At 41.2% G+C, this 23,068-nt stretch overlaps 1 protein-coding gene across 2 annotated transcripts in view; it reads right to left on the bottom strand.

Moving 5' to 3' along the window:
• The window catches only part of TMTC1 (transmembrane O-mannosyltransferase targeting cadherins 1), a 211,812-nt gene that overhangs the window by 55,536 nt on the left and 133,208 nt on the right, over nt 1-23,068 (bottom strand). For both annotated transcript variants that reach the window (XM_034780420.1, XM_034780430.1), the window contains 2 exons: nt 11,172-11,339; nt 2,961-3,074 (listed from right to left, as the gene is read on the bottom strand). In XM_034780420.1, coding sequence (XP_034636311.1) covers nt 2,961-3,074; nt 11,172-11,339 — 282 coding nt within the window. The remainder of the gene's footprint in view (nt 1-2,960; nt 3,075-11,171; nt 11,340-23,068) is intronic.

The following is a 23,068-nucleotide window of genomic DNA, read 5'->3' as shown; positions in this document are numbered from 1 at the left end:
TTACAGATATGGAAAACTGAGGCACAGAGAGATTAAATGATTTGATCAAGGTCACATTTCTAGTCAGTGGGAAAATCAGAAGCAGAACCTATGAGAGCCTACCCTTAGTTGAGCTCCGAGCACTAGATAACACTTGTTTTCCTATGTATCTTATTTAGCCAGATTAGAATGTTAATGCCTCAGGATGAGCACCCGCAGCTTGATTTTCTAAGGTGCCAAGCACTGAAGTCAAAGGGAGCTGAAGCTACCCAGCTCCTTTGAAAATCCAGTCTTTTACATGGCACAAGCACTACAGCTATCATCCTCATCACAGGCTACATATCTAATAACGTTTAATAAACATGGCCTGCAATCAATTCTAAAATAGCCTCTGTCTAACTGGAATACTGCAGAGCAGAAGACAGCACCATAATTATGATAAATGGGTGTTGCTGAGCTAGAGACACAGCTGAGCAAAATCTAGTCAGCAAATACTATAAACTCTGAGTAACACACAAGCAGATGCCTGCACTCGTGGCAGTGTCAACGTGGGGAGGAGGGAGTGGCTAAGCAGCCATGGGTACTAGTAAGTTCACTTTTACAGATGGGTAGCGTCTGCTAATACTTTTTAAAAAAAAAAACTGTGATGTCCTCAGTATCCCTGTTCATACCCAAAATGTTGTCCAATGCCTCTCACATCCATTTTCCAGACATGGTGGGTGGCAGCAAACACCATCCTTCCAGCTAATCGTGACTGGGTGGGGCTCCGTTTCAGAGCCATCAATATTATTCCTTAGTTGGCCAGAGGGTATTAGCACAGACACAGTCTAATTGGACTGAGGTAATTTCTGTCCTTCCCCCACATTTAGGGACTAAGCAAGCTGAAGATCAATAAGAAAAAGTTCCCAGCCATTTTTCTGTCAGAACCCCTAATTTGCAAGAGATGATACCCTCTATATGCACATGTTCCCTTGCACCAAGCTATGTCCTACATGCCTTTCTTCTGTCCCTTTTTTCTGTCCACCTTTTCTCTTTTTCTGTCTTTGTCTCTTTCCTCTCTGGTGTGATTTTTTTTTTTTTTTTTGTATCTTTGGTTTTTGCTTTCTGTTTTTCTCTTGGTCTTTTATTGTTGTTCTTTTTCTTGTGTTCGCTCCTCTAGGAGAGGTTCCCCTTCCCCATTTCTACAACTCAGAAGGAGACTACATGCTGCAAGAGTGCCTGTTCATTGAGCTGTAGGGCCAGGCTGCACTAGGCAACAGAAGGAAATTGTTTTGGGGAGTTCTGAAATTCAGGAACCCATTGATCAATTGACCCCAAATTTGGATCATGAACACTGCCCCAGGCCTCCACGGGGCACAACAAATTTCCAAGCAATCCAAGTAACCATTCAGATTTTAGAGCACTAACAACAGTCTAGCTTGACAAGAATGTAAAAACTGGTGGGAATGGAAGCCCTCTATCCATTTTTCTGGATTAGTGCACATGCACTGTAAAAACATACCTTTTCTTAAATACTGTTCTTAGTTTGGGTCCCCAAAAGATTTAGCGGGCACCATGCACTATCTTTGGTACAACTTGACAGATTGAGACTATTCTGACCATCATCTTATCAATAGCCTGATCTCTAGCTCTGAGCACACAAAAAAAAAAACTACATACACCTGAGAAACTTTTTGAAAATGGGCTATCTGGAGAAGGGGAAGCATATTTCACAATCCCTAGCTCAAATGACCCCAAATTTGGGTCAATAACCCTATCCTTCACCCTCCTGAGTGTCTTGACCCACACAGGTCTCAATCCCAAGATGACTACAGTTCATGGGAGCAGCCACGCTCCAGCCCTCCACCTGGCAACCTGCTGACAATAGCTTACCTGGGATCCACAAAGCCCAGCCCCAGTGTGAGGCTCCACCCCCTGAGGTCCAATTGGTGGAATCCCAGAACAGCCGATTGGCCTGCTGGCCCTACTTAAGCCGGCAGCAGGAACAGGAAGCTGTCTGAATAGCTGGGCTCCACTTTGCTCTGTGTGCCTTCTGCTCCCTCCCCAAGTCCTGCTACCTGCTCCGGCTTCACTCATGGCATCTGATTTGCCGTGATCTCCAGTTTGTCTCCTACTTCTAACCTCCTGGTATCTCGACCCAGCTGACTCCGGTCTCGTGACTGCAGAATCTGGTTCTGACTACTAGGTCTGGACACCCATGACCCAGCCATGATGCTGAGGCACACCAAATTTCAAAGGAATCTGATCAAGCATGCCAGTTTTAGAGGATTTAAACAGAATTCAGGATGCAACCTAAACCACAGTGATGCTGCGCTGCTGCACCCATACCTACGGGCAGCGTGGTCTGTAGGAGTAAGTGTTGGATTGGGTGTCATGAGGCCATGGGTTATAATCCTGGCTCTGATATAAATTTACTATGTGGCTTTGGCCAAGTCAACTCCTCTTGCTGTTTTAGTTTCTCCATCTGTAAAATGGGGATAATACTATTTACTCACCTATCAGGCAGGGATGTTCTGAGGATAAATTAATAGCGAGTGTTTGTATGGTGCTTTGAAGATGTAAAGCTTTGTATAAGTGTTAAGTATTATCACTATCTACTGTGGTGATTACAGATATTTTTCATACATGCACAATTAATAATTTATTAATATAAATGGCCTGAGCACCTGCAAATACAGCTATGGCAACTCCCTCCCATTTACCAGTGTACATTCAGCCAAGTAAATGACACTTCACTGCTCAATGTGTAGCTATGGAAACTTCTGAATGCCACATACTTAACTAACACACACACTGTGGGAGAGATGCCAAATTACCTCATTTAATGACATAGAAACACTAAGTCAAAGAGCTTTCAAGTTAAGCTATAACTGCTACCAGGGAGCTGTCTATTGTTAGGAAAAGAGAAAACAGAGCACTTCATGTGCCAGAAGAGGAAAGTTTAAGTAAACAGTCTTAATAGGGTGTTTCAAGGAACTTACTTGAGGGCAGTTTTGTAGTGATAGATGGCTTCACTGTTACGACCCTGGTCTTTCAGAAAATTGGCATAGTTGTAGTGCACCTTGGCATTATGGGGCAGAGTCTGCACACCTGAGCTACAAATGAGAAATAAAAAATGGAAAGAGGTTAACTGTTAAGACAGGTCCCCACAGATTCAGAGCTTCAAATCAGTCACAGTTTTGTATAGACATCAACGTGTAGACGCAACACCCTCATCACAGGCTAGCACCAGGAATTGAGCATGGGGTTTCTAGCACCAAAGACCTCTGCCGCTGGAGCTGAAGGACTAATGCTTACATTTTCAAAAATGACTAGTGATTTTAGGTACACCAATTTTTGGATGCCCAATTTACAGCATCTGAAGGGGCCTGATTTGCAGAGGGCAGGCACTTAGCAACTTTTGAAAATTGGGCTTTAAGGCTTCTGAAGTTGGGCACCCAAAGACCGAGGCATCAAAATCACTAGTCACTTTTAAACATCTCGACCTAAGTCCGTTAGCTGGAAGTGGCAGTAGGTAGGTAGTCTGTCTGAATCAGCCACTAGAGGGGGATGCATGATGCACACTGCACTGTGGATGTTGACTTACTTTATGTTTCTTGTTCCGGTGGAGTACCGGAGTCAACGGGTGAGCGACTGGCGGTCGATTTAGCAGGTCTTCACTAGGCCTGCTAAATCGATCCCTGGTGGATCAATTGCTGTGCGTCAATCCCCCGGTAAGTGGAGACATGCCCTAAGAGAAATGCTGTAATGATGCTGGACACTAAAAGAAATAACAGAAGATGCATCATACATCATTTCTCCTACAAAGAGCTAGAGACTTAGGCATGCTCTCGTTGTCACATAAAGCAGAGAAACACAGCTTCCAGATATCCAGAGGATCTCTAAGGGTTATCAGGAGTAGAGATGGGCGAATTGGTTCATGTCATAAAGAATAAGAACTGGCTTAAACCTCAGCCCTATTTCTTTTCACACAATTTGGTTACAGTACACTTGTTTCGCTGTTGCTTCCTCCTTCCCATCCACCAGATCAGACCCTCCTATCTATAGTAAACAATTGCACAGATCAGCACATTTCCAGCCTTTCTGCCAGGATTTGGCTTGTTCCTTCTTTCCAATCTTAGAGCGTGCTGACATATTAGTTTCCAAAGAAGAAGCCAAGTCTTGGCCCATCTGAGAGACTAAAAAGCTACTTCTGAGACCCACACCGCTTTAAAAGGTAATGGGATTAGGCCAGGATGGGACTGGGAGAGGAGCAGATGTAGATGTCTCATAGGAGGCCTGGATAAGAAGGGGAAGAAGACATATTGGGCGTTGGTGGGAATGAGGATGCGGCAGTATGACATCAGCGTGTGTGGAGGTGAGAGAAGGAAAGGCAGACGGATGTGCATGCATGGTAGGAAGGAGAAACCTAGGTTTATCCACCGTAACTTAGTGTTCAGCACAACAGATCTGTGCTTTGCCTATAGGAGTTAGAAATGACTACTTATTTGTTTTCCTAACCATAAGGTATTTCTAAATTATTTACCAGGAGGCACTAGGGCACAAGCCATTCTGTGACTAATCATTGAACTAAATCAGTTAATTGATGCTATTCTTAAGAGAATGATTCTCTATACTAGTTTTTATAAAGATATTGTACACCAGCAGCAAGTAATGTGTGAATGCTATGGCTGCATTAATTTCCATTAGCCTTGGAAGCTATTAACTACCCACTTACAACCCTCTGGGCATTACTGGAATATTAATTCTTATATGGTAATTGTATCATTACATCAATGACTATGTTTTATGTGAAAACATAGGTAGTGACTCAAAACTGTTACCATCTCAGAGCTATTCAGTGGCCTAACTCTAATGTGTTGTTGATCTCATTATAGTCCCAGCCCGAACACAACACAATGAGTAAGTGGTGAGAAGTCAGTGGTTTGAGCATTGGCCTGCTAAACCCAGGGTTGTGAGTTCAATTCTTGAAGGGGGCCATTTAGGGAACCGGGGTAAAAATCTGTCTGGGGATTGGTCCTGCTTTGAGCAGTGATTTGGACTAGATGACCTCCTTCCAACCCTGATATTCTATGATATTTCAGTTCTAATGAATCACAGTTTTATTAGTGAAACAGGCATTTTTAAATAGTATTTTTCTTTTGACAGTTTCCCTTTAAATATAATTAATTAATCACTATAGTTCAATTTATTAAGACCTCCCTAAATAAACATTCTGTGTGTGAGTGTGTGTTGAATAGGAAGGAAGGATATTTGTATTGGTGCTGGTTTTTTTTGTTCTTTATTCCTCTGTGCTCAGCCAATAATTCTTGTTGACCTATTTATTTTTCTCATATAGAAACTGATGGGCTGATCCTGCAAATACTTATGACACAGTATAAGTAGTTTCACTGAATGCCTCAAGAACAGACACTACATCAGGTACTTGTAGGATGAGAGCCTAGGTAAATAAATAACATTTCTGAAACATGGTTCTTGATTAGTTCTCTAACTGAAAGAGGAAACAATCATGTTCATAACCAAAGCCAAGTGGGAAAGGGTGGAGTATAAATAACAAAGCAGCACACAATGTTTTTCCATTTCTGTTCCCACCAAGCCCCTCTCCCACCACTGCACACACATTTTTCCAATATGCATTTCCAAACACTCTCTCTTTTTTTTTCCCTTCTCAAAATTTATTGTAACCAAGCCAACTTCAGAAAGAAACAGATCCACTGAGCATGAAATTCACTTCTCAGGAGGATTTTCTTCCCTACTGACTACTCTGGTACCTTTAACTGTCATAAATAAAAGATAAATGTATGCAAGCCATTTTGCACATATTTCCTCTCTGAGATAAAGCTATAAGTCATCCTGGTGGAATACAACACCCTCTTAACTCCAGTAGCACTCCCAACTTCAAATATCATCGTTAGCCAAATCCTACTTGGCCAATGCTTGGAAACAACTTCCTCTCAGTAGCCTCCATTGTGTCCTAAAGCACAGGTTCTATTCTTACAAGTCAGTCTCTCTGGGGCACCATTTTAATGCTTTTCAGTGATGCCCATATCAATTGTGCTCAGTTTATAAGCAAAAAGATTTTCTACTATCAGTCCTGCACACCCAACCTGGGCTCTGGGAGGCAAGCTGTGCTGAGTTCTTTCTGCTTTGTGAATCGTCACCACTAATAAAGCATCTCCAGGCCAATTATTCCCTCAGTGACACATGTGCAGCCCTAGCCCATTGATTTTCACAAGCGTAAATGCTTGGAACTTAAAACATGCAGTTGATGATACCAAATGGAACAGAAGCCAACTCACTCTTTGCAGAATTAACAGGAGTAAAATGAATTGCTTTGTCCTTCTTCTTTTTTACCTGACTAAAGTGATTTAAAGATTTTCAAAATCTCAGGACAAAGATTTGCTTGTATAAAAAAAAGTGCCATTTTTACATAGATGCTTTTCAGGATAGACCTCCAATTTAAAGCACTGTCCCAAGTTGTGGATGATATGGAAACACTTTCTAGAGCAGGGGTTCTCAACCTTTCTCTCTCTGAGGCCCCCCTCAACATGCTATAAAAACTCCAGGGTCCAGTGGGGGGGGACGACTCGGGACAGGGGCCTTGGGCATAGATGTAGTTTGACTTCTATTTGTGGGGGGGCAGGGGCCAGCGGGGTTCGCGCCAACTCTGCATGGTGGGGTCCAGGGAGAGAGTGCCACCTCCGCCCCCTGACTCACCTCAGAAGGCCACCCAGCCTGTCTGGGTTTTGGGGCAGTGGTGTGCAACCAAAAATTATAACTCAAAGGTGGGGGCTTAGCTCAAAAATTTTGAAAACAGCTTAGGGTGCAAGGAGGGGATGGCTAGGGGCTGTGTGTGGGCAGGGGGTAGCTCAAGGTGCAGGGAGGGCGGGACGCTGGGTCTGTGTGCAGGCAGGGGGTAGCTCAGGACTGTGTGCACTCAGGGGGTAGTTCAAGGTGCAGGGAGGGGGTTGCTGGGTCTGTGTGCGGGCAGCGGGTAGCTCAGGGCGCAGATGGGGTATCTAGGGGCTGTGTGCTGGGAAGGCTCCCCTGAGGTCCGTTCCCAGAGGGCTCTTCCAGCCACAGTCTCCCCTTCACCTACCCTAGTCAAGAGTCCTTTCCCCCCTTTCTCCTAGGACAGAATTTCCCTGTCAATGCACCTTTCTCACTTCCCTCCCAGTGCCTGCTCCCTAAAAGCCAAATCTGAACTCTTATCCCAGAATCCCATTCCCTATTAATGCTACTGTGTGCCCCTGCTCACCAAGCCTCAGCACAAAGATATCCTTCCAGCACCCTAGCACCAGGGAGCAGCTACCAAACACCTCCAACCCCAGAGTAGACCCCATATCCATAAGATTGCCTCCCACAGTATAAAGGGAGATGATGGAGGAGTTCTGGCAGGCAGCAGGGAGGGAGCCTTTGTTGTCTCAAACCTACTTGCTTTAGGGCTTGCTTATGCTGGCCTGCAGATTCAATAGGGAGGAAGAGGCACTGAGCCTGCTCCTTAGGCCACTGAGAGCAAGGGAAAGGCAACATAAATCACAAGAATTTAGGAGGCAGGAGACTTGATCTTCCACCTTCTCAGACTACAAAAACAGCATTTTCTTTGAGAATAAGATGGTAGGGGGCCAGGTCCCCATTATCTTAAGTTCTTCTGGTTTTCTTTGCCTCTTCCAAATGTTGCCAATGGTAGATCTGCTTTGGCACCCAAATCAAGGTTGGCAGTGTCTCTCCAGGACCAGCCATCTGTGCACATATGGTCATACTCATGATCACAATGAAAGAAAAGCCAAAACTCGTGCTTGCATTTCCACTCAAAGGGGTGCAGATGCCAGGAGCATGTGCACCACGGTCTACTCAGCAGATTGGAACAATGCAGTTTTGAAGAGAGAGTATATAAACCACAAGTCATCGGGCTGCTGAAACCACACTGATAGGATGGTTATATGTGTTCTATGAGCAAATATTACAAACTAGAAGACTGTCACGCAGGAATAGATGTCTCAATGCTAATGTAACCCCAATGAGTTCAATCCAGTTAAACTAGGAATGAATTCAGCTCATTAACTCTGCATATGAAATAGTCCAGGAGTTCTTTGTTTTTCAGAAGGGGCGGGGGGGAATTGTCTATCCAGTCAACAATATCTCTTGAATCCATCTCATGTGCAGTTGCTACCAGGTGTTTTTTGAGCACCAAACAAGCAATTACAATCTCCCCCCACCTTCAAAAGGAAGGGAGTCTTCCAAACTGCAAGGCCAGGGCTTTCTTTTGAATTGTTGGCATTAACCCTGAGAGGTTTGGACTGAAATCCAGCTCTTAAAATGAGTTGGCATCTGAGCCCAGGATCTCATCACCATGGTTTCCATTGTTTAAGAAGTAAATATGTTTTAGGAGATAGGCAATGAATTGTGTTATACTGAAGCAACTCCTATTCCATATCTTTCAAAAATATCTCTCTACCAGAGCTCCATCTGCTTCTATAGCATGGGACTGATTTAAAGGCATATATAAAAAGGCTTAGCAGTAATGTCATCCCCATTAATAATGAGAAAAGGAAACTTTGCTTTGGTGAATAGCTTTGAAAATCAAGTTAAACAATTGATGTACAAATCACCTGCATTATCCTGACGACCTCAACTAGACAATTGCTGAAAAAGCATTAGGAAATAAATTGAATAAGTTTGCCAACAAAACTGAATACAAACTGGTCTGTTTCAATGAAAAATATATAAATAAGGCTGAAAAAGAGACAGATTCGCAAACAGTAGTCAAGTAGAACATTAAGTCTTTGACACTTCATGTCATACAAATCCACTCTGTCCTACTTCTTGTTCAGCCAATCGCTCAGACAAACAAAAGTTTGTTTACATTTGCAGGAGATAATGCTGCCCGCTCCTTGTTTACAATGTCACTTGAAAGTAAAAAGGCATTCACATGGTGCTGTTGGAGCCGGCATCACAAGATATTTATGTGCCAGATGCACTAAAGATTCATATGTCCCTTCATGTTTCAACCACCATTCCAGAGGACATGCATCCATGCTGATGACGGGTTCTGCTCGATAACGATCCAAAGCAGTGCGGACCGACGCATGTTCGTTTTCATCATCTGAGTCAGATGCCACCAGCAAAAGAATTTTCTTTTTTGGTGGTTCAGTTCTGTAGTTTCCGCATCAGAGTGTTGCTCTTTTAAGACTTCTAAAAGCATGCTCTACACCTCGTCCCTCTCAGATTTTGGAAGGCACTTCAGATGCTTAAACCTTGGGTTGAGTGCTGTGGCTATCTTCAGAAATCTCACATGGGTACCTTCTTTGCATTTTGTCAAATCTGCAGTGAAAGGATTCTTAAAAGGAACAACATGTATTGGGTCATCATCCGAGACTGCTACAACATGAAATATATGGCTGAATGCGAGTAAACCAGAATAGGAGACATACAATACTCCCCCAAGGAGTTCGGCCACAAATTTAATTAATGTATTTTTTTAAACAAGCATCATCAGCATGGAAGCATGTCCTCTAGAATAGTGGCCGAAGCATGAAGGGGCATACAACTGTTTAGCATATCTGGCATGTAAATACCTTGCAATGCTGGCTACAAAAGTACCATGCGAACACCTGTTCTCACTTTCAGGTGACATTGTAAATAAGAAGCGGGCAGCATTGTCTGCCGTAAATGTAAACAAACTTGTTTGTCTTAGCGACTGGCTGAACAAGAAGTAGGACTGAGTGGACTTGTAGGCTATAAAGTTTTACATAACTGCACTCAAACACAAAACGATGTAACAAAATAAATAAATAAATCTACATTTGTAAGCTGCACTTTCACCATAAAGAGATTGCACTACAGTACTTGTATGAGGTGAATTGAAAAATATTATTTCTTTTATTTATCATTTTGACAGTGCAAATATTTGTAATAAAAAATAACAATTATAAAGTATACTTTTATAATTGAAATCAATATATTTGAAAATGTAGAGAAACAGCCAACATATTTAATAAATTTCAATTGGTATTCTATTGTTTAACAGTGCAATTAAAACTGCGATTAATTGCGATTAATTTTTAAAATCATGATTAATTTTTTTTAGAGTTATTTGAGTGAGTTAACTGCAATTAAATTGACAGTCCTAGTTTCTACCATTATAAAAATGTTGCTAAAATACATTCTACATCTTTCCAGTTGTGCTACTACCATGTTTTGAATCATACCTATAGAATAGGATAGTATTTTTTAAATAAAGGCACAACAATAATTATCAAGTCAAAGATTTTTTTTTAACTAAAACTTCTAAAAAAAATAGTCATATTGCCAAAATCAAAGTTTGTTCATATGCAGATACAGTGTTGGTATCCGTGTTTGCACAATGATTTCAGACATTAGGAGAGAAAATTAAGTCATTTTCTTCTTTTATAAAACCTTTCAGTCTCCTCAGCAGTGTTCCATTTACTTTATTTGAGAAACAAAAACAAAACAATCCCACAAGGACATATTTCTTTACCTGTGTTACTAAGAGAAATTTAGCATACTTAACCAGAAAGAATGTTAAAGATCACATTTCCTTCTCAGTATTCCTTTTGTTTACATTTTGCATTTCACTCAGGTTGAAGAGTTCATGTCACTTTTATTTCCAGGCAGTTTCACCTTCTGGTTCTCACACCGTAGCACATTGGTTCTCAATATCTTCCAGACTGCAACCTCATAACTGAAAAAAGTTTCAGGACACACACCTCCCAGACCTGGTTGAGACCCCCTGCTTTAACACAATCCAGTTTGAGGCATGGTGCTTCAGGGGAATGTTCAAATCTACCCACAAAAACGGCTTTGACTTTTTTTGTTGGTAATAATTTCATTAAAATATTGCTCTTTATGTTAGTTTTATGTAAAATTCCTCTATCCACCCTTCTCTTTTAAACACATATTATGATATTTTAAATGTATAATCTGAACCACTGTACTAGATCCTCAGGGCAGGAACCTTGTCTTCCTTCTCTCTATAAAAAAGCATGCACTTTTTGGCACTATATAATGGCAAGCCACAACATAATAATACAATAATAGTGCAATTATTCCTTTTACTTAATAAAAATGATTTGTTCCATGCAACAATAACATGCCATGTGTTTCTTGTTTCTTTACAAATAAATTTAAAGACAAAAATATAGCAAATATTTTCGTGTGGCTGATCATACCTGAAGAGGGATTCTCTTGACAACCAGATTTCATTCTGTTTCACAGTTTTCCAAGAGAACAGCAGCAGCAGCAGCAAAGCAGAGAGGGTCAGGGCAGTAGCTCCCCATCTATTTAACGAGGCACAGAGCTTTTTCAAACCATGGACAAAAAGGATAAGGTACCCCATACTGGAAAAACAAACAGGAGGGGGGGGGGAAGTTGCTATTTCCAGTATTGTACTTCATGTACAAGATTATCTCAGCATTTTTATCTCTTGCACAATAAGGTGTTAAGCTAACTTCATTTTTCAGGTAAACAAATTCAATCTCTTTCTCCTCCTGAAATCAATTTATAGCTTCTATGAATTGACAAGCTCTAAATTATATACCCATCTACTATAAATATAGTAGTAACCACAGTACCATATAGCATAACAGTTTGTATGTGTACATGGCACTATATGTGAAAGGCAGGTTATTTTTCTTAACCAAAAATCTAAGAAAGCATAACATAATAATACTCAGCAAGAATACAGCCGATTACAACTGAAAAGTGCTTCACAAACTAATGAATTCTCAAAACACCACTGCTAGGTAGCTTTTTTCGTGCCCATTTTACAATTGAGCAAGAGAGATTGAGTAATTTATCCAAGGCCACTGCAGGATTAGAAGTCAGGAGTTCACAGTTTTTAGGTCCTGTGCACAGATTATTTCCCTCTTACATGTAGAAATTTAAATGTAATTATTATTTTGGAAGCTTACATAAATTACAGAAGTATAATGTGAGTGATACCGTAAGAGTGCTGTAACATTAATGATACCAGATTATATATGTTGTTTTTCTCAATTTCAACCATAAAGTCCATGCTGCCACCTTCACTCTCACTAAGGCCATGTCTACACTTACGAGGGATCGGCGTTGCTGCGATTGATGCAGGAGAAGTCGATTTAGCGGGTCTAGTGAAGACCCGCTAAATTGACCGCAGAGCTCTCTCTGATCGACTCCGGTACTCCAATGGAATTAGAAGAGTAAGGTAAGTCACTGGGAGAGCGTGGTGTAGACACTGCTGTAAGTCGACCTAAATTACGCTACTCCAGCTACGTGAATAACATAGCTGGAGTCGACGTAGCTTAGGTCGACTTACCCCTGTAGTATAGACAAGGCCTTAAGTAGTATCTTACTCTGTAAGAATCAGAGTAACTAAGGGCTAGTCTACACTGGCAACGCTAACGCGTTGCCGCAGAAGTGCTTTAACGTGCCTTGTGTGGTCGCAGCGCAGTGCTCTGAAAAAACCCCACCTTCACAGGGGGCTTGCCCAGCGCTGGTGCACTGTCTACAATGGCACTTTACAGTGCTGAAACTTGCTGCGCTCAGGGGAGTGGTTTTTCACACCCGAGTGATAAAGTTGCAGTGCTGTAAATTGCCAGTGTAGACAAGTCCTAAGTAAGGTGCTATTCAGCCTAAAGATGGCAGAACCTGGAGGCAAAGACTGTCTCTTACTATGTATTTGTATAGCCCCTAGCACAACAGTGCCCCAATCTTGACTGCAGCCTCTTCACACAAATAATGATAATAACTGGGCCCATAATGTTTAGAATTGCTAAAAAAACTGCTAATTGCAAAAGTAGAGACATGAGATATGCTTCATCATGCACATATATTAACAACAGTGTGGTTACACTGTATTTACAGTACAGTTCTCATTTTTTACATGTAATTACCACTCTTTTTTTTTTTTTAAAGAATCCTGGTACACAAACTCCATGGTAACACTAATGTAACAACTATGAAGATATACATGTTTACTATAAAATCCGAGACTCTGAAGTTTAATGACATAGTTTATACTATAATATCTTTGAATTGCCTGACCACTGCTATCTCATGGAATTTTCAGGTTCACTTTCCTGTGTGCTTACATGGATTTGTATATGCAATGGTCAAATAGCTCCCATATTTTCAAGTGAACCCTTATTCCTGTGTACTACCAAACTGATTCAAGTACTTAAGTATGCAATTAGACTCTATTATGCTATATATTTCTGAGCTGGGAATGGAGCACCTTTAATTGCTTTCTTAACATTCTGGTGATTACATGGAATTTTCAGAAATTTTCCCCCCCTACATATATTCATGGACCTGCACATGTAATGACACATGAAAAGAAATAATTTAATAATGAAGACCCCTCTACTCTGTCCAAGCCCATGTAGCTTCTCAGAAGAGAAATCAAAGTAGAGCATTTTGGAACTATAGTTATAGTCTATCCATAAAGGGAAGTAAAGCTGTTCCCAGCAGCTACCACATCCTCACTCTCACCCATCACAATTAAGTATGTTTACCTGGGAACACAGGAAAACTACAGCTCTGAGAACTCTCCCCTTCTTATTTTCCAGGCAGCCCAGAGAGCAATACCCACATGGATTGTGCCTAGAATGCTTAAGAGGAAAGGAGCATCCCTGTTAAACTGCTTTGTGGTGAGGGAAATCACGTAAAAAAATCATCCCTTGTAATCCCAGTGGAAGAAATAGGATGGCAAACATCAATATATAAATCAGAATGGAACATGCAGCTTTCTGAGGAGTTCCTAATGTGTTTCATTTCAGATTTCTCAAGCTCTGCCCTCTTGAGATGCCAGGCCCCATACACTGTGCAGATGTCCGAAATATGACTACGTGTGATCTGCTGAGCTCTGTGGACTTGGCTCCCTTTCTGTGGGATCTGGATACACGTAAGAGCTCTGCTGAGTGCTTTGACTTAGTTCCCTTTTAGTGAGGCTTGAATGTCCAAGGGGCTGTCTCTCGGCTATCTGAATTCTGCTTTTTACAGGATGTGGAGGGCCCTCTCTCCTCTTCTCTGTGTTTTTTGGCATCTCCAGTGGGTGGAGCTTTATTTGTGAGTGAAGCAAGTTTGCCTCATCAGCACTCAGAAGTTACAAGTGTTTTTCTCTCTCCCACTTCCCCCCTGCCAATGTATCCCTGGATCATTGTTACGGAGCAGTGCTGTGGGCTATGGGTACAAACAAAAAACCATCTCGAAATAGACACTCCTCATTATGCCAACTTACACTGCTAGGGCTTTTAGTATAGAGGCGCCCATGTCATATCATAGACTCATAGACTTTAAGGTCAGAAGGGACCATTATGATCATCTGGTCTGACCCCCTGCATGCTGCAGGCCGCAAGACCCTTCCCTGGACTCTGCCGTTGAAGTCCCCAATCCTGTGTTTTAGTGACTTCAATCGGCTGAGACCCTCCTGCTAGTGATCCCTGCCCCATGCTGGGAGGAAGGCGAAAAACCTCCAGAGGCTCAGCCAATCTACCCTGGAGGAAAATTCCTTCCCGACCCCAAATATGGCGATCAGTAATACCCCGAGCATATAGGCAAGAGTCTCTAGCCTTACCCTTGTTGGCCATTATGCTATTCATGTACCCTTGCTTGGTTTTCCTTGGCTACTATGTTTTACCATTAAACCATTCCCTCCATAAACTTATCCAACTTAATCTTAAAACCAGACAGGTCCGTCGCCCCCACCGTTTCCCTCGGAAGGCCGTTCCAATATTTCACCCCTCTGACGGTCAGAAACCTTCATCTAATTTCAAGCCTGAACTTCCCCCCGGCCAGTTTGTATCCATTCGTTCTCGTGTCCACATTAGTACTAAGCTGGAATAATTCCTCTCCCTCCCCTGTATTAACCCCTCTGATATATTTGAAGATATCAGTAATGCTTACTCATGTGCATAGACCCATTAACATGACCGTGGGCTTGTCTACACTACAAGCATAACTGTGGCAGGGGATGCAATTACAATGTGATTGTTCCAATTTACCTTGGCGCTGCCAACACTTAGACACATGCTTAAATTGAAGTTTGGCCTCAGTGGGATTACTTCTGTGCTTAAAATTAAGCATGTGTACACTGTCTGCAGAATTCAAGCCTTACTGCACAGATATGAACTTCCCATGTTCCAGAATGAAAATAGCATGGTTTGTAAACATGGTTAAGGTCCTTTCTATATAACAAACTAGAAAGATGCTTTAACTGTGTCTGAGAATGGACAAATGCATTATAGCCAGGTCTCCAGATATAATTTAACCTGTAGCATTGCGAGTAATAAAATCTTCAGGATCAGACTGTTAGCAACTGCAACAAATTTTTTTTTTTCAAAAATTCACTTCTGAAATAAAATTACACAGAAGTCGTCTAAAATAGCTTTTTAAATGTCAAACATTTCCTTAAAAACTGAAAAACCCTGAAAAAGAATTTCGGAAACAGAATATTTAGCATTGAAATTCACAATGCAACTTTTTTCAGAAACCGAGAGAAAGAAAAAAGAAAGTACCTCCCAAAAGCACAAAATATAAGCACTGCAATAGCTCTGTGCAACCACTGCAAAACAAATTAAAACAAAAAGAATGCCAGCTGCAATATTAGCATTCAAGTATACCATGGATACAATATTTTTGTTATATCTACCCTTTTCAGAGGTGGATTTGAATGCTTAGTTTATGCCTCTAATTTGTTGTGATACATTACTGTTACTTTTCTTATTTTCGTTTTCCACAAACTTTTTGCACTCTGTTTATTGAATTGACACTATTTCTGTTTGCATTAATTGCAAAAAGACATTTGCAGATACAAACTGAATATCTGGTGCTTCTATTGATCCAAAACATCCAGTCCATATGGTGACTGAACTGCGTTTTCAAGTCTCTGAAAAGTTAATCTCAATAATCAGGCCAACAAGAAACTCCTCAAAAAACCTGCAGACAGTTTCCACTCTGATTGATATATTGGCTTTCAGCAGTTTAATCCTGCCCTGGGAATTACCTATTTAACGTGAACATTATTTAGTTGAATTTCTTTATCACAAAACAGTATCAAAAGGAAGATCCTTTCACCTTTGCAGTTTTAGGCACACACCTTCTCCGAACAGCCTACTGCACGTGCCCAGAGAACAAGTGGAAACATTTGGGAAATATTCAGACAGTTCCAATAGCTCATATTACAGAAGGGGAGAAGCAGGACGGACCCAGTTCCCAGCTGTTGGGAATTGTTAATATACTCTTGTTCTCACCAGCAGTATTCAGTATGCTTGTGCTGACTACAGATACAGTTGTATTACAGTTTATACAGCTGCTGGGAAGAGGCTTTTTTATATACCTTTGATTAAGCTTCATGGTAGTTACATGGATAAATGTGGTATTACACAGAAATAAGAGTTCATTTCAAAATACAGTACACATCTGAGGGAACTATAGGGGTAGTTACATCATAACACCTCCAAGTAGTTCTTGAATAGTGCTTTTTATTCATAGATCTCAAAGTACATTACAAGGGAGGTCAGCATCATGATTTTCATTTTACAGATAGGAAGACTGAGGCACTGGGAAGGGAAGTGACTTGCCCAAGGTCATCTAGCACGCCAGTGGCAGAGCTTGGACTAGAAACCAAGTCTCCTGAGCCACAGCCAAGTGCCCTAATCACTACATAGAGAGTTCCAGAGACATACAGTGAACTTTCATCAGGACTTTGAATTATCTACCTAAAAATTCCTTGTAACTCCATGAAAATGCAGTCAGAAGGTAATTCAAAGCTACACTATAAATCAAGTGCACCCATATAATTTAACTTCTGATTGTAGCTTTTTGTAACAAATACATATATCACAAAGTAGAACTTCATAGTAATTACACTATAACAACAATGTGGCTATGTACCAGAATTCTACAAAATAATACATGTATTAAGTATGAGACTAAAAGGGGTAATACTAAGTAATGTAAGCTTTAAGTATAGCTTCCAGTTAAATGAATTAGTGGCAACTGTAACAAACTAGGACTGTTCTATAACTACACTGTAATTAATGTATCTGTGTTAGGAAGTGTATCAAAAAAAAATATTATTTTTTTTTAAACAGAGCACTTGAGGCTTTTATAGTACAAAAATCATAAGAGTTTGACATAAAAGTACAGACAACAATGTTCTGTCTCTGTTCACCAAACAAACAACAACAAAAACGGCTGGAGAAAGATGAGCTCCCATTATCTTGTCACAGAGTTTTCATTGAAGCTGTCTGTTACAGTCACATCTCATCACACAGCTTTTCTTAGTGGTTATTTCATACCCAATATTGCTTATTTCAGGGGTTTGATTTAAAGTTTCTAACTCCAGGTTCTTTACAGAGCAATGAGTATGAAATACCTTTGAATACTAACAAATCCATTCTCGCCATAAGCAATTTTATATTTTCTCCCATGCCACCTTTTATTTGTGAAACATCCCTTCCGACTAATCCTTAACCCCACTACCTTTAGCCTTTTGCACATCCCTCCTTAAGATTAATTTCCACTGTGATGCCTACAGCACCCTGCCAGAAGTTAATAGGGAAGCAGGTGGGGAGCTGAGACTACTATTAGTAATCTGGTTATTTGTCTCCATTAAAAACAAAACAAACAAACTTCTACAATCTGTGCACAGAGTTATCCTACCAAAAGCAATGCTTGTACTACTGTTAACCATTCTCCTCCCCCCCACGCCACCGCATTTCTCACAAACATATACTTGTTTGTTCCACCAGTTATGTCTCATCTTAAATTAAACCAAAAGCTCCTGGTGCTGGGGTTTGTTTTCATGTTTGTACAGTGCTAGCACAATGAATTCCCAACCTGGTTATTGTAATGGAAATAGAGGGACAAGTTGAGTGAGGTAATAACTTCTGTTGGACCAACTTGAAATATGTCTCTTTCGCTAACAGCTTATAAAGAGCTCATCTTTAGGCCACCTAAAATATATCACCTCACCCACCTTGCCTCTGTAATAGCCTGGGACCAACATGGCTACAATAACACTGCATACTGTAATGGAAATGAGCACTGATCGCTCATAATGAGATATCAAACCTGTCCCTAGTCCTGGATTGAATATTGCCTGTCTTGTACTTCAGGACAATGGAACCTGGGGAGGGTAGAGTGGGAATTCCAGTTAGTGAGGACAGAAGGAAACATTTTTCTGATTTTTTTTTAAATGTATGGGAGTTGTTTGACAGTGCTCAGATTTTTGGAATGTTAGAAACTGTCCAGGCAGAGATGAATTGCTAAGCAGAGTACAGGTGAAGCGGCTTACGGTTCCTGATGAATATAATATATCAAGGGGCTCTGTAATTTATTATGAGGGTAGCACCAGCATGAGCAGGTATGCTCCTACACCCACACAGACCCAAACTCTGGAAAAATACTTCAAACTTAGGTACGCACAGAAAAGCAATGAGACTTAAGCTCCTGTTTCACTTAAGTGCTTTTGAAAATTTTGCCCTTAAATCCAAAATTAGGCTCCTGATCCTGCTTAAAAGAGATGCTGAGCATTCCCAGCTCACATTATCTTCAACTGGAGCTGAGAAAACATTAGGTTACTAATTCAGGCAACTGACCTTATACTTTCAAGTTGGAAAATTTTGCCCCTTATGTGCAAGACAGCACATATGGATATAACTTTCAGCTGTGCCTTAAGCATGATGGAGGAGCTCTGCCCTAATTCTGGCCTGGGGATGGGTGCAGAGGGGACAGTGAGAGGGTAAGTTAGTGGTTCGCTGTGCTCTTTCCCCCTCACATATACTAACCTGGCTCCTCACTCTGGCAGAGGGGATAATTTTGCCCTTAACATTAAAGCTGGTTGGGAATATTTTTTCCTCCCTCACAAAAATGTTTTGAGGGAAAAAGGGGACTTTTCACAAAAATCTCTTTCCTCAAAAAGACATTGGCAGAATTTATTTATTTATTTGAGTATTCCTGCTTCTGAAGAAAAAAATCTCTCTCTTGACATGCACACACTTACAGGTACGATCCACCCCTCACCGCCATTCTAATGTTTTTTGCCAGCTTTTGTCTTTATCTTAATGAATCTTTGTGCTGACCATAATCATTTGGATCCAACTGTGGTTTTCCAAAACAGTTATTTAAGAGAAAAGCACCAGCTGTTTTTATTTTGATGGTAATTTCCCTTCTCCCACCCAGCCCTAGTTTCCAATCAGATTATTTAAAAACCAAACCAAAACAGATTTTGCTTTCTCTTTGGGATAATGGAACAGTGACCATTTCCAACTGTGAAAGCCCCACTACAATCCTGTACACAGACTCAAATGTGAAGCAGCCCTCTAAGTAGGAACACAATTTAATGTTTAATAGCTTTTCCACAGGTTCAGGATGAGAACATTCATTATGGGAGAACCAGCGGCTACACAAATTCCTCTGCCCTGCAGGGGGGTATACATACGAGCTTCCTATTTGGCACATGCATCAACATGTTGACAGTTTCCTGACGCCTAGAGCTGTGGTCTCTTGCTGTACAAAAGTAGTATCTTAGGAATGCCCTGAATTATAACGAAGTCAGGGCTACACTTAGTAGGCAACTGTTGTGCACCATTCACATGTGTATTTTGGCAGAATTCACTCAGAAGGATGTGGGATGAATGATTTTCTTCTATAATTTCTGCAATTTGTTAACAGCACTTCCCTTGTGAGCAAGTGCGCTGCAGTGAGGCACAAACAAGAGAGGAATGAGATGACAGGAAGGCCACATTTCCCAGGGTGTAACAGACAAATTGCAGGGTTTAAATAAGAGCCAGAGTGCAGATATGTAATATTTGCAGCCTACTTATTCAGTGTTCAGTAATTATATCTAATAACTCACAGTCTTTTCTTTAACCACTGTGTCTAATTTCAGAAGCCAGAGCTACTTACTACTGAAAACATTTTAAACATTTTTCCCCTATGTGTGGCATCCCACTGCACCAGTTTACATCAAACATTAGGAGTGGTTTTGCTGCACTGGTTTCTTGATTACGTTGCTTCCTTTGAGACAGGGTAGCTATTGCCCCACCACAACGCTAGAGCGTCATTACATTCTGTTATAGCAAGCTGCACGTTTGTGAGTACCCTGTACGAGTTACCTCCTTTGTAAAGCACATTGAGATCTACTGATCTAAAGAGCTAGGTATTTAATAAATAATAAGTTTGAATATACTTCTATTAGTCTCGGCACATTGGTCAAAGGTGGTTCCATTAATATTAGAACTATTTGAGACACAAAATAAAAAAACTTGGCGCAGGGGTAGGCAAGTCCCATCTTTCTGGACAATCTAGGAGAAGTATTGATATGCTTTTAACCAGTGGAGGCTGGGTTGTAAACGGAGTGGAAGAAACTATCTGTGAAGGATGACTCCCCCACCCCCCAACATTTTTTTTGAAAGAATTTTCAGGATCTTAAAATTGTTGTGTTTCTTTTCCTGTGGATTCTAATCTAGATTACATAGGTGTAAATCTGGAGTTAATCCACTGACTTTCAAAGGAGTTACTCCAGATGTAAACCAGTGGAACTGAGATAAGAATTTTGACCCATACATATTAATTAGGAAAAATTCCATCTGAAAACAGTATGTCAGGACATGTGAGGGCTACTGGATCAGTATAGTCTATAAGCCAGGGGTTGTCAAACTGGGGGTTTGGACCCTTCAGAAGGTTGGGAGGCTATTACATGGGGGGTCGCGAGCTGTCAACCTCCACCCCAAACCCCACTTGCCTCCAGCATTTATAATGGCGTTAAATATATAAAAAAGTGTGTTTAATTTTTCAGCGGGGGTTGCGCTCAGAAGCTTGCTGTGAGAAAGGGGTCGCCAGTAAAAAAGTTTGAGACCCATTGCTATAAACAAAACAAAGGGATTATTTTAAAATCATATTGAGAACAGAAACTGCAGTTAACATTGCCATTTCACCCAGGAGGATTTTTCTGTGGCTACTAACCTTGTTGATTTTCAGCACTTAGTTTAGATGACTCCATTTTGTTCTATTAAACCTTGCTCTGAAGCTACTCCAAATGAAGTTTAACCACTTTATGCATCACATCAACTAACTACACATTTTTATTTTGCTACCCTTCAGAGAGTAGTGAGAATAGTATTGTGAAAGGATGGAGTCTGAGGTCAGGATTGACTGACAACATGAGCATGCGCAATTCTCTGCTTTTAAAAACTTATTACAAGTTTCCAAGTCTCAGCTGCACATATTCGTTGCTAGGCAACATATGTTTTCAGATTTCCTAGTTATTTGAGATTATTGCAGCTTTACTGGATTTTTATTAAGCACCTGTAACATGCATCAAGGTGCTGTACATATACATTATATTTTATTTTAAATACACAGTGTGCACACATCAGTCCTCCAAAAAGTCCCCCAAACTTCAAGCATTCACATGGCCTGCCCAGCCTAAGGAATAAGGCCCAAAATCCAATAAAGCACTTTAGTGTGTGCTTAACCTAAAGCCTTTGGGATGCTTACACTGCAAAGAAAAAACGGTGACAAAAAAATCTCAGAACCCAGGCTGCAGGGCTAAAACCAGCCATGCCGATGTTCCTGCTCTGGCTGGAGCCTGGGCTCTCAAATCCAGCGAGGAAGGCAGGTCATGGAGCACTGCTAATTTTAGACTGCACCCTGCGAACTTGAGTCAATTGACCCGGGCTCTGAGAGTCAGTGCTGCAGGTTTGTCTTTGCAATGTAGATGTACCTGTTGAGTGGTGCCACTGAGATCAAGGAGATCAGTCAAAGACTTAAAGTGCTTTGCTGAATCAGGGCCTAACAGACTTGAGCACGGACATCAAGCCTACATTTGAGCCAGATTCCACCAACCCCAGTCTTGAAAAAACCTCTTTGCTATTCCAGATACAACATAGACAAACTCCTCTCCTAGTTCTAGAGCCTGAGCTGACATTCTATGTAACATACACTGACAGGAAGAATCAAAATGATTTAAAACACTCTGTTCACAGGCACAGCAGCTGTGTGTGTGTGTGGGGGAGGACCTTTAAAGTCAATTTATCCCTATTGACATAAATGACTGTACTATCACTTTTCTAATGGGAAGCAACTGATTGTAGAAAGAGGGCTTGGCATGTCTTTTGAACTACTTCTCCTTCAGTATGCACTAATTCAGACACAGAAGGTGGAAGGACTGGGAAACAGAAGCACACCAAGGCCTGGTCTACACTAGGATTTTATATCTGTATAGTTAAAAATCCACACCACTGGAAGGCACAGATATACTGATCTAACCCCCAGTGCAGACACCACTAGGTGAATGAAGGCATTCTTCCGTCAACCTAGCTACCCCTCTCATCGGCGTGGGTAGTGTCTACAGTGAAGCGCTACAGCAATGCAGCTGTCACATTTTAAGTGTAGACAAGCCCCAAGAATGGATTCACTCTGCTAGAGAGGCTTTGAAAACATCTGACTGGGTGCGTGTCTGTACTACAGGGGCCAAAGCACGCTGTAACCCCATAGCGTAGACATCCTATGGTGACGGGAAGGGTTTTTCCATCGCTGTAGGAACTCCCTGAGCAAAGGTCGCTAGAGTGACAGAAGCATTCTTCCATCAACTTAGCTGTGTCTACATTGGGGTTAGTATGGCACAGTTTTGGCACTCGGGGGTCTGAATTATCAACACCCTTGAGCAACGTAGTTATATCAATCTAAATTTTTAGTGTAGACCAGGCCTGGTTGCTGAATTGTCATGAGCAGAAAGGTGGGCTGGAAAAACTAGAGTTCCATTTTGTGAAAAAAATTGAGGATTTAAAATTTGTTTTCATTTCACGTCAGACCAAAACTTGACTTTTTGAATTTTTTTCACAAACAATGTGTGAGAAAGAGATCCACCCCAGAAGAACTCACTTGGGATGTAGCACAGTCAGGTTCAAGTCTCTGTTCTGAATCAGGGAGAGTAGGGACTTGAACATGGGTCTCCTACATCCCAGCTTGTCCTAACCACTTGGCACGCATGTGTGTATATCACTCTCCCTCATGTTGACCAGAAATCCCATCCTGGATATGAGAAACCTTCCCGACTGATTAAACTTCAAAACTAATATGT

Source organism: Trachemys scripta, chromosome 1, assembly GCF_013100865.1.
Source record: "Trachemys scripta elegans isolate TJP31775 chromosome 1, CAS_Tse_1.0, whole genome shotgun sequence".
In the NCBI taxonomy this organism is placed as follows: Eukaryota; Metazoa; Chordata; order Testudines; family Emydidae; genus Trachemys; species Trachemys scripta.
This window is presented reverse-complemented; position numbering and strand designations above follow the sequence as displayed.